Source organism: Ornithodoros turicata, chromosome 2, assembly GCF_037126465.1.
Source record: "Ornithodoros turicata isolate Travis chromosome 2, ASM3712646v1, whole genome shotgun sequence".
Taxonomy (NCBI): Eukaryota; Metazoa; Arthropoda; class Arachnida; order Ixodida; family Argasidae; genus Ornithodoros; species Ornithodoros turicata.
The window spans coordinates 31,252,432-31,265,132 of NC_088202.1; the positions used below are offsets into that span (position 1 = coordinate 31,252,432).

Here is a 12,701-nt window from a genome sequence, read left to right on the forward strand (position 1 = left end):
GTCCATGCAAGATCAGAAGGCGGAGACCGTGGCAAAAGCGCAGGCCTAACTCCTCTTCCTTATAACATCACACCACCACCACCACCACCAATATTGAAGATTTAAATCATGAAAGCAGCTAGGAGTATCATTGATTTACACTACTGAATATGGCTCAACGATAGATCATTGATACACATTATCTGCCTCTTATCGGAAAATAGTGTCCTTCAGCTGCCTGACGCAACCCAATAGCCTGACACAAACCAAGTTTGCGAAGATGCAAATGTTCGACTGTCATGTGACACTTCCCGCAGGAAGCACACGTGTTTTCCTGTGCCCTTAAAATTTGAGCAGATCAAATTTACGTTCCTGGACAGGAAAAAGTTCGTAGCTAACGATAAGAAAATTTTGCGTGGGTTGCATAATACGCAACCAGAACCCAAACGAAACTCGAGTGGGCTCGAGCCCCCTCCCCTCCCCTACCTGCCACAGGCCGACCCACGTAAATCGTGCAAATCCGAAGAGAAAAATAATATGTATGGGAGGTCCAGCGTGACGATCGCAAATGTTCTTGCAGTTACCGGCGTCTATCTCAACTGCAGAGTTGAATACTTTTGAAACTATGAGCTTTTCGAGCTACTTCAAATCTCGTGACGCGGCCTCACCGCTCATGACACCCCTTATGTAAACGCATTCTTAAACTTCAAATATTCTGTATTTTCATCTCTCATTTCGCTGTGTGCACAAGGATGAGTGTGCGGGCGTACCCAGGTTCAGCGGAGGGGGGGAGGGTTTTTTCTATCGAGTCATAAGATAAGATAAGTTTAACTAGATTGTTACCTTGGAGGTCTTCCCTACCTTGGAGGTCTGACTATACCACTGACTTCACCTGTCGGAAAGCGGTCTCGCGAGCCCTGATGATTTAGTGCTTCGGTAGTGGTAAGAACGCAGTACAGCAAAAGAGTATCAGCGAAAAAAAAAAAGCCTTCGTGGCAATGTTACTGTATCAGCCGATTTACCCGCTTACATGCAAGCACATGAAACAGAATTTCTAGTAGGTCAACCAGATATCAAGCATCACCACAGGCATAGACATCTAGCACTCCGCACGTGCTGTTCTCAGGCACGAGACGCCGGTCAAAATTACAGCTTCACGGACAGGTCGCGCCCGTCACTCGTCACTGTACTAATTTCTTAACGGTATGTCCGGAGCAAGTAAGAAGTCACCGACAGAGACACCGGAGAAAACGGAGGAAGTGTCATCAGGCGAGGTTCCCGTGAAAACGCCAGACTCGTACAAGACACCCGATGCAGTCGCAGGGAAGCCAACTAGCGCCACCAAGACGCCTGACAAACCAACCATCAAATCACCCAGCAAGACACAAGAGGAGCCGACCTTCAAGACACCCATGAAGACACCCGATAAATCGTCTTACCACACCCCTGACGAACCGGCAAACAAGTCACCCAGCAAGGCACAAGATGAGCCGACCTTCAAGACACCCATGAAGACACCCGATAAATCGTCTTACCACACCCCTGACGAACCGGCAAACAAGTCACCCAGCAAGGCACAAGATGAGCCGACCTTCAAGACACCCATGAAGACACCTGATAAATCGTCTTACCGCACCCCTGACGAACCGGCAAACAAGTCTCCTTCACAATCAACAAAAAAGTCTCCGGACAAATCACCAAGGACTGCGACCGATGTTACAGGGGGCGCAGAGGGAACACCTGGTCAAGCGGTAAAGGGCGACGCTTCTAAATTGAGCAGCGCCGCAAGCAGTGAAGAAAAAGCAATTGCGGAGGACCGCAGCGTGCACGAGTCATCAAAAGAATCTCTGGGCAGCAAACCCGGTGCCGTGCCTGATAGTGGCACCCCGTCAAGGTCTCCGAAGCTTGCTGGGGCAGCAGATGTGTCACAAGACGCCAGCAAGGTTAGAATAGAATATTCTTGTGGTGGTAATAGGCTCTGTCGCCCTATGAACAAGTTCAACTGCTCTGAAGTAGACAAAAAAAAAAAAAAAACGAAAAGCGCGTTTCTGCTGCAGCCTTTGGAGGGGTGCAACATTACGTATTGCCCGTGTAGTATCGGAGACTCTGGCAAATGGGGGTTGAAACAGTTGTAGTCCCAAGTTTAGCGTGAGTAATATTCCGAGCTATAGCAAGAGTAATGCTAAGAATTCTGATCATTCCATGTCATGGGAGTAGGGTATAGTGCAGACAACAACGCAAGCCTATCTTGACAGAACCGAATAAGCGGATCAGTTCTTGTCAAACGTTCTCCGAGTGCTTCGGTAAACTAAGCCAAAACCAGCACATTACATACGGGGTATTTTCACACACGAACTGCGTTGGATGCTTCAACTCCATAACGTAATACTGTTGCGATATGCGACATGTACTACGTGCGAAAGGGGTTTACTTAAATACCACGAGACAGCTTGCTCGCACACGGTTGAAGTGAGAAAAACTATCGCCTACCTCAATATGTGGCCACGAGGTGTGGTCACCCTGGCAGGTTACAGCGAGAATAATCTGAACTGATGAGTTGGTTGAATGTACTAGTACGTGTAATGTACGTTTTTCTGCAGGTCGAATGTGCGAACTTTTTCCTTTTTTATCCTTTCCAAGTACAAAGTTGTCAGATTATTAAGCGCGTCCTAACATGAGGCGGGATATGTTTTAGGAATTCTCACATCCAGCTCCCTACATCAGTCTCATATTGGCGACCATTGATCATTGATTGTCGTATTCCCCAGAGGTACATGCATGGCGAATTCGCGATACCTGTACTGTTTGGACTAACGGTTCATCACCTTGTTTTCTGTTCCACAGTCTGCCGTACAGACACCCCAATCTCAAGCGCCGGGAAAAGCAGCCGCAAATGAAACATCGGAGCAATTTCTTTCAGAAAAATCTGTGTCGGACAACATTGCAACTGAGAAACCGAATGCCGAGAAGGCCGCGACGCAGGATCAAGCAGCTGTACAGTCACCTGCTGGAAAACCTGAATCACCTGCTGAACCGATGTCGGAAATACCCAAAGCCAGTCCAAAGGACAAAGCAACGACCGCAGAAAAACCCAAATCCAAGTCTCCCTCAAAAGAACAGTCAGCGCGTGACGAAGTCAAAATGGACAAATCTGATGTTTCTAAGGAAGGGTCGAAGATCAGCGCTAATGCCAATGAAGAGGCTAAGACGCCAGCGGACTCCGTCGGATCTGACGAAGAGGATATGCGCGGTCCAGTGAAAAGTCACTTGCTTGATAGTCCTGCAAGAGAACAAGCAAGTCCAGGGAGCCGAAGCCCGCTTTTTCAAAAGCCTGAACCGGAAGTTAAGGTGGAAAAAGCAACGCCCGTGTTAGCGTCACCGATAAGCCGAACATATCCAGCCATGAGTGAGAGGGAATTCATCAACCGCATAGGAGAAAAAACGCCGAGGCCCACTGAAGGTCTGGTTATGAAAGACCCCATTAGGGTATTGGTAACGGCAGCGTCCACAGAACTTTCGTACCTTATGCTGGCACCAATAGCACGTGGAGACGTCTTCGGTCTCGATCAGCCATTGTTCCTTCACCTGTATGACCAGAGTGAAAATACCACGGAACTACAAGGTGTAGCGATGGAGATAGAAGATTGCTCTTTCCCTCTGCTCAAGCAAGTAATTGCAACAGGCGAAGATGAAGTTGCTTTTCTCGATATCGACGTTGCTTTTCTTAACGATACCGCTCAAGTTGATGACCGTGTGGCCTTCGTTCGCTGCGTGGAGACTTACGCCGGCCACGGGCGATCTCTCGCGGCTTATGCCAGGAAAAACGTGAAGATTTTGATATCGGGAGCACCCGCCGAGACGAACGCCTTCATCGCTTTGAGGTAAGGCGTCCACACCTGTAACGTAAAGTAGACGCAGAAATTTTAGAGCAACGTTTGAATTGTGGGGCATAGGTGTAGAAACAATCAACGCAACCAACAACTTTTGCAATTTTACTTCGTTTCTGAACCTGAACGGTTTGTGAGTTGACTGAGTATTTTCGTCGAGCTGGGTGAGTCCAAATCATGTCCAACACGTGACGCTGATAGCAACTTTTCCAGTGGATCTTTTTCCCAGTAGGAAAGGTATGACGATCCAGCTACGCATGGTTCGTGTCACTTAGACCGGGAGAGAACAGGAAACAATCATTTAATTGTGGTTTGCAGTGGGGTACTGCTGTCAGTAAAAACAGTTCCATAAACGTAAGAATTTGCGCAACTGCGTCGTGTTTGGATTTCGTTTTTTTTTTTCCTTTTTTTCTTCTTTCGTTGTGCAGTACATCATGAAGCCCAATACATCTCTGAGTGCATTGCCTGACGTCATGGGTATGCTTTGCCGAAGTTCGCACTGTCAATGAATTCCACCTGGAGCTTATGACAGCGCTTCAATGTCAGGAATATACATCGTCGTTAATGAGTCGATGCTACGTAAACGTCGTAATAGTAATAAATGTGTGCACTATTTTCGATTTTCAGATACGCCAAGGGCATCTCGTACGAAAACTTCAGCGCCCTCGCTCGTCTGAACTACAACAGGGCAGTGACACTCGTTTCTCAAGCACTCGGTGTCATCCCGAACAAAATTGTCAACATGATAGTCTGGGGCCACAAGCGACAGATGCTTCTCGCGGACTATAGCAAGAGTGTCGTTATGAAAAAGTCCCGGAAGTACAGGGTCAGCGACCTTGTCAGCCAGGAGTACCTGCAATTCGGACTTGGGCGGGACTTGCAGACGCGGGAAGAGGTCATCGAGCGGCTCACCAAGCGTCCGGGAATGATTTCCAGAGTCAAAGCAGCATGCGACCAGATGCGGGATTGGTGGATCGGCCTGCCTATTGGACAATACGTGTCAATGGGCGTACTCAGCGACGGTGTCTACGGTGCAGCTACGCATGTGATGTTTAGCTATCCAGTCACTATAGACAACAGAAAAAATTGGAAGATAGTGCAGAATCTCGCCATCGATGATCACATACGAGACTGTATAAGTGATGCCTCCAAAGATTTAGAGCGCGAGAGAGACGAGGCGTTGGAGATATGCGACGAGCTTGGGATTTAGGGTGATTAAATTGTGCTTGGCTTGTCGTGGGGAAGCCTTTAGCAAGACATATGGCAGCCGCTAAATATATATATGTATGCACTATGATTAGTCGTTGACTCAGCTTAGGATAGCATATAGGGAAAGTAGAAACTCTTTGCAGTCAGTACTTGCTTGTTTACATAGGAAGAATTGCACACAAGGGCACGCAAGGGCACAAAGTGAAGCAATAAAATGTCGAATCTTTAATATGTAGACTGTGCCTTTGCTATAAATATACATATATGTGACTCCATCAAATACCTATACCGGTCAAGTCTGCAAAATGTGGCGTGATGCACTGCAGGTTAATTGTAGTTTGAGAACGAAGCGGAACAAATTGTTGAACTGCCAGTCATATGGTAGATGGTATACTAGGGGCGCAAGCCCGTTTGAAGCAGTCACGCGGCTGCAGAACAAGTTTTAAGTATTTTCTGCTCACGCAGTCTGCTATAGTCAGTTTCAAAATTTTTTTGCACACAGGCATTTTTATCGGCCGTGTACGCATGCATTTCCAAATTTTTCTTGCCAAGTCCACGCCAGATGCCTATATAGAGATTGATGACTGCGATCTGCCTGCGAGCTTCCGTACATAGGCGAGAACATCATTTGCAGACTGATGTATCTTTTCCTGCGTGTATTCATTTAACTGAAGCCCTGGTACGATGCTCCACCGCTGGTCTGGTCCTATCCGCACCGGAAAACTAAACACTATCCCTCTTGGCACGCCATACGATCCATCACTGATCACTCCCATGGACACCCATGTCCCTTCGGGCGTCCCCTTCCACCAGTCGCGCATGTGATCGCAAGCTGCTTTGGCTCTCGATATCGCTGGTGGTCTGTTCCTTCCTTCACATACGGTCTCCTCTCTGTTACGAATAAGTTTCACAAATTGGTCTCGTAAGTAAGTTTGGTCCTTGATTGCATCTACGACCGGAACTGTGACGTCCCTCCTTTGGTACGTAGCGAATTGTGCGTCAGGGAGCTGCGTGCTGCTTTGACTTCCCCAAACGATGACGTTCCTCACTTTGTTTGGAGCCACTGCCAATTTCTGAGCAATTTGTGCAACAGCCTGGTTGTGTTGGAGGCGAGTCAGCGCCGTCACGTTTCGGTCGTCGATTGTGGGCGCTGCCTGAACGCATGCCGATGCATGAGCGTTGGCTTTGTTACTGCATACCACAAACTTGGCGCTCTTCTTGGCGTATTTCTCGATAGCGTATCCGTAATGCCGGAAAACAACAAGGCCTTGCGCAGTGTCGATGGAATCTTGAGGATAGTAGACCAGGAAGCCAGCGTCGATGTCGGTAAAAGCGGAGTCCAAAGAGGTGGTCATCAATACTTGCCGCAGCAGTGGAAACGTGCAGTCCAAGAGTTCGAGGACAAGGCCTTCGAGCATACCCATAGAGCCTGGGGAGTCTAGAATGTGTAAGATCAGCGGCTGGTCATGTCCAAAGACACCACCTTGTGCGATGGACGTCAATATTGCGTGGGCGATGAAACTGGCTGCACTTGTGACTAAGACGCGCAGGGGCTCTTTCCGTGAGGTCTCCATTCCGGCAATCCCTGCGGGCTGCCCCGCACTGCAACGGCACGGCTGCGGCGCGCTGGGTTCCGTCCGTGGACAAAGCAAAATAAAATAACGATGACGATGCTGCTGCTGATACGACTTTTTAGACTGCGGTCAATTCACTGTAATGTAGCTATGTGCGGTTGCAGGTGCCATATCGCCCACACATAATACTGTGAACCTGGAAAGTTTAAACATGAATGACGTTTAATAATCTCTGAGCGTACCACGATGAGTAACAGTTACAGGAACACAATAGTTTTATACAATTGCTTTCTATGCAGGTTTCCACCAACATTAATCTACACACATCTACACATCTCGAAGCAAGTTTTTTTTTTTTACTCGCGGGAAAAGGCAGACATAGCATGTAGACTTATCAACGCTCAAACACTGATCAAAGAGCGGCAGCTCACGACAAGCGAACTTGAAACAAGAACAATAAAACACATCGCGTGTCAGTTTTTAGTGACGTAAGCATTAGTAGCAGCACTTTTACGGATTTTAGAGGGATTTGCAACTGAGAGAGATGCAACACGGGAGTGTTTTAACCTGCTGATCGAAGAGCGGTAGCTGATGAAAAGCCAGCGAGGGCCAGTGACGTGGCTCGAGCCATGAGACAGCGGGGTAGCACATCCAACCTGCAATCAGACAGGTGTGATGTCGAGCCGCGCCGGTAGCAGTAGGAGACTACCACCAACTACAGTCGCTTCCTACGTATTGGGGCGTTGGTTAGACTCTACGTGCTGTGCTTGCTGATTTGCTGTGGAACCCGTTGCTTTACGGAGCAAAACTGGCTACTGGCTGATGTCACGGTAGCCAAACCAGTAACAGCAGTCTTGTACGTGGCGCCTTTGGTAGCAACGAATTAGGTGACAGCGTTGCACTTTACTTTGGGTTGAGTCTACGAGTTCGGTATGGTGGTTGGTTCCGTAACACTGCACACTAAGGGAACACAGTGTTCCTGTGTTGGGGAACAAACGACAAAGACATCATTTTGGTACGTGCGCATCTATGCATGCGCACCCGCCCACGTTTTGTCATTCTCAGTAAACCTGTTGCACCTGCACTGTTCGGCCGTCTGTCATTGCAGATCCAATAGGTTATGGGCACAGAGTCACGGAACTGACGTCCGCGCTGCACAGGAGGGAAGCTGCTACAGGGTCAACCGCTGGAACTAGCTTCGTCCCTATACAGTGCTCGAATTGGTTTCGGGACAGCAAGGAAATGGGAGAAGCAAGCAAGTTTTCGGTCGCGAAGCTGACGGACGGGAATTACCAGACGTGGAAATTCAGGATGAAGATGCTGCTAATAAGGGAGGAAACGTGGACTTTCGTAGAAGATGAAGCCCCAGAGAGACCAACAGTTGCCTGGATTGCCGGCGACCGGAAGGCGCAGAGCACCATTTGGTTAAGCATTGACGACAGTCAAATAATACGCGTCTGCAAATGCTCGTCGTCCAGGATGATGTGGAAGGAACTTCGCAAGGTACATGAGAGGGCTGACCTGAGCAATAAGTTGTACCTTTTGAGGAGGTTATACCAATTGAAGATGGACAGGGACGAGGACATGCAGGGCTACATACGGGGTGTTCTGGAATTGGTGGAGGCATTGGAGAAGAGACTACTGACTTCCAGGTTGCTGCTCTTCTGCTTAGTGGGCTTCCTGACAGTTATGAAGCTTTGGTGACCGTCCTTGATGCTCGTTCGGACGGGGATCTCACATTAGATTACGTCAAAGGGAAGCTGGTCGATGAGTATAACAGGAAGCAAGGGTCTGCTGCCGCTACGGGCGACTCAGGATCAGCGCTTCGATCAAAGGCCCAGAACAGCGCGAAGAGTTTAGCCACGGCAGCCGCGACGGAATGCTTCTGGTGCAAAAAGGTTGGCCACTTCAAACGAGACTGTCCGGACTGGAAAGCACAACTCTCGCAGAACACGTACTAAGCAGCGGGCGCGGACAACCGTATCAAGCAGGTCATCCTCTCCCAATATGGCCTTTGCTACTGGTTGTTCTTCTGGAGACTGGTACATTGACTCCGGCGCAACAAGCCATATCTGCAATGACCTGCAATTTTTCACGAAGAGCTACGTGGAGAAGACGGAAACCATTACCGTCGCAAATGGGCAACATGTCTCTTCGGAGGGCGTTGGGAATGGCATTCTGTATTGCAAAGTTGGCGAATCAGAATTCCAGAAAGTCCGAGTGGAAAATGTTCTCTATGTTCGGGCTCGAGAGCAATCTTCTTTCAGTCAAGAGGCTCGCACAGCAGGCTAATGTAGTGACGTTCCAAGGGGATCAATGCGTCGTGACCAAGAATCAGGACGCGGTCGTGACTGGTGAGATCCGCTGAGATCTACTGAAGTCCAAGCATGATGTTCCTGCGAGGATGGAAGAATATTTGGCTTTGGTTTCGAACACGTTCGAGTTCAAGTTTCTTAAATGGTGATATCGAAGAGAATATATATATGAAGCAGCCTGAGGGATTTGTTCAGGAAGGGGAACAGCATCTCGTTTGCAAGTTGAAAAAGTCATTATACGGGCTTAAGCAGGCCGCGAAGGCCTGGAACGTGAAGGCAAACAAGGTACTACTCGAAGAAGGCTTCAGGCGTGCTGATGCCGACCCCTGCCTCTATTCCTGAACTGTAGGTGGTGGGGTGATGTATATTCTCCTGTACGTGGACGACATGCTGATATACCACCCAAATGACTAAACAATTATTGCAGTTTGGAAAGACCTTAACACACATTTTGAGCTCAGAGACCTTGGTCACGTCAGTCACTACCTCGGAATTGAGATTGAGAGAAGTGAGGATAATCGCTTTCTTCTTCACCAGCGGAATAGGACCAGCAGCCTACTGGAGAAGTAAAAGCTTGGAGATGCTAAAGGCAGTGCCATCCCTATGGACGCGGACTATCCGAAACTCACTGGGGATGACGACGTACTGCAGAGCAACAAGATCTATCGTCAAGCAGTTGGAGAGCTCTTGTACCTGAGCACGACAACGCGCCCGGACATAGCGTGTGCAATGGGGTACTTGTGCCGACATGTCAGCAAGCCCCGCCAGCGCGACTGGACCGCCGTTAAGAAGGTATTTCGGTACCTCAAGTACACGTTGAATTACCAGCTGCAACTGTCTGGGGAGCGAGGTGCAAGGTTGGTATGCTACGCAGACACACATCAGGGACCGTAGATCAACAAGCGGCTACTTCGTTAGTCTAGGAGGAAGCCCTGTTTCGTGGTCCAGCAGGAAGCAAACGTCCGTGGCGCTTTCATCGACAGAGTCTCAGCGGCGCATGCCTCGCAGGAAGTGCTGTGGCTGCGACAGTTGCTCACCGACTTCGGCCGCAGCATGGACGAGTCGACGTGTTTGCTCGAAGGCAACCAGGGTTGCATCAAACTGTCGGTTAAGGAGGGCATTAGCGCGAGAACGAAGCACATCGACGTTCGTCATCATCATCTGCGCGACCTAGTTCACCACAGAGTCATCGACCTCCAGTACTGCCAAACTAGCGAGATGGTCGCAGACATTTTGACGAAGCCACTGTCGCGAGCAAGACTGCAGAACCTCAGGGGCCGTTTAGGCCTCGTTGATGGCTAGTCGTCGAGGGGGGGGGGGGGACAAACGACAACGACATCATTTTGGTACGTGCGCATCTATGCGTGCGCACCCGCCCACGTTTTCTCATTCTCAGTAAACCTGTTGCACCCGCACTGTTCGGCCGTCCGTCATTGCAGATCCAATATCCTGACTTTCCCAAACAGGATCCCTCTAAGCCATACAAACTAAAGGGCCTTCCTTCCTGCACAAGACAGACTGCGACTTAGAATCCTTAGCTTTCCCCTGGCATGTACTCTCGTGCCATTCTTGAAGGTACCATCGGGAACATGTCTTTGCTTGCATTAGCATACAGCACTTTGCAATAGACAGCGCTTTGTCCGGTAAACCCTTCCAACGTAGTGCGCATCGTGTTATTTCGCACGGAGCAGATCTACTCCATAATCCGTTGGAACATAAATGCGTCCTCTGCTTTTGCATTTTTTTCGCACTACCTGTGGTGTATGTACGGCTTAAGTGGTGCCCCAGTGCTGAATGGAAGATAAAGCAAACGGGCTATGACAGCTCAGGGCTATCATTGATGCTTACCTGCTTCACAAATTTAATGTAGCTGCATGTCCTCCTGGATTTTGTATCTTAAACCTGTAATTGGGAGGGAGGAGGTTACAGCAGATAAGGAACAGACGCGTAAAAAGCTGGCAGTACGAATACCGGAAAGACATCACGGGACTCGGTGATGGGACGCACATGGAGTATCATATGTGCAAGTACTATGATAAGTACGTTTCTGATTGTGTACTTTATACTGAACTATAAATAGTCCTTTTCCAGTACCCTCCATCGAGTAGCCTACTGAAGTACCCAACTGGTAATGCCAGATAGACAAAAATTGAAAATATCAGCAATAGATTTTAGAGACCTGAAAGGGTATTTGAAAACGACAATGAAAATGCTTTGGTTGCAGCACAGGGGTGACACAAACCCGCCATTGTTGTAACTACCCTCAAGCGGGTGCTTTTGGCAAAACTGCCATCTTGTCCTGGTCGCACGTCATAGAAAACGTAATTTTGAGGTCATGTGACTTTGTTTACATGTCGTTTTGCCGCTTACCGACATATTTTCACCGTCATAACACCAAGAGATGGCCGTATTTTGCCAGCGTAAACTATTAGGTGCTTCTTTCGCAACATGGTAGCCCATTTCACCTTAGTTTAAGTACATCGCATCGGCTCGGTAAGTCTTAACGCGCGGTCGTCATCACATCTTTGGAAGTTGTCAACAATACGAGGCCTTATGTGCAAAACTACGCATTTTACTGCGAGATTATCGGATAAAAATAATTACAGTGATCGAAAAACATCCAAAACGTCGTCCAGAAACAACAACGGCATTGTTTACAAAGGTTTGGCCGCCGATCACGGGTGTCGCCATCTTTAAGGTCACGTGTGCCTTGACGTTTGGTGTGACGTGCGACCAGGACCTGTCCAGGATGCATTGCGTTCGCTCAGCACGCTTTCGTCTACGGAGCAATACATTGGATGCCACCCCTGTGGGTTGCAGGCTTGAAATGTTGTGAAGTGATAGGAGGTAATAAGTATGTGTACCAAAGGAGAAATGGGGTGACATTTAACAGTGCTTCAAACCCTGCCTTATTCGTCGAGCTGTTGATCAGGAGTCACCACACGAACTATTTTCGCTGTGCCGTGTATTGTCACAGCGCTATCAAATTTACAAGCGGAGAAAGCAGCCGCGGACAGCCGACACGATCCCCGCGCGACGTCAGCAAGTCTTTGCTCCTCCCTTCCTGCTTCTCATTTCGTCCTTTCTTTTGATTGCATTTCCGCGTCTACCACTACTTGCCTTTCTTTTTGTTTCATGCTTCACAGCTCACGCGCTGCTAATACCGACTTGAGCTGCGCCGATATACAGGGTGTCCCAGAAAACGTGTCATTGAGTTATAATAAAAAAACTACACCACCTAGAGTCATGCGGTCAACGGCATTTGTTCTTACTGGGTTTATGCCACCTCCTCATGTGAACGTCGTGTAACGTAAGTTTAATTATGTAGATTTTTGCGAACTGAACTCGGAAATTTGCCTAGTAAATGTCACTTTTTTACCCCACCAATGTGAAGAGCGTGTCTAATTTACTCAAATTAATGATAATTGACAGAGATATTCAGGAGCTATCCCATCGGAAAAAATAGCCGAACATCATGCTCTACGGAAGTCGCACAGAATAGCGCACGATGAATTTTTCAGCGCAATCTTTGTCAGTCCGACGAAAGGAGGTTGGAAACCCAGCCCACCCCGGCATCGCAAAAGGAGATAACGCAGGCATGGCTTATCACGTCCGACTTTCGCTGGGATAATGCTTTCCCTCTCCCAATTTTAGGAACTGCTACTTTTTCTACTATCACTCTTTGGGCTGGCTTCGGAACCTCCTTTCGTCGCACTGCCAGCGATTGCGCTCAAAAG

At 48.5% G+C, this 12,701-nt stretch overlaps 2 protein-coding genes across 2 annotated transcripts; one reads left to right on the forward strand and one right to left on the reverse strand.

The window, feature by feature from the left end:
* The first annotated feature begins 1,084 nt into the window (after positions 1-1,084).
* Positions 1,085-5,147, forward strand: LOC135385273 (uncharacterized). Its single transcript, XM_064614485.1, has 3 exons — positions 1,085-1,922; positions 2,824-3,860; positions 4,494-5,147. Exons 1-3 carry the CDS (start codon positions 1,185-1,187, stop codon positions 5,074-5,076), a joined length of 2,358 nt encoding a protein of 785 aa, XP_064470555.1. The 5' UTR covers positions 1,085-1,184; the 3' UTR covers positions 5,077-5,147.
* Positions 5,148-5,271: 124 nt separating this feature from the next.
* On the reverse strand, positions 5,272-6,728 carry LOC135385274 (malate dehydrogenase, cytoplasmic-like). The gene has a single exon (XM_064614486.1). It carries the CDS (start codon positions 6,647-6,649, stop codon positions 5,642-5,644), a length of 1,008 nt encoding a protein of 335 aa, XP_064470556.1. The 5' UTR covers positions 6,650-6,728; the 3' UTR covers positions 5,272-5,641.
* Positions 6,729-12,701: the final 5,973 nt, after the last annotated feature.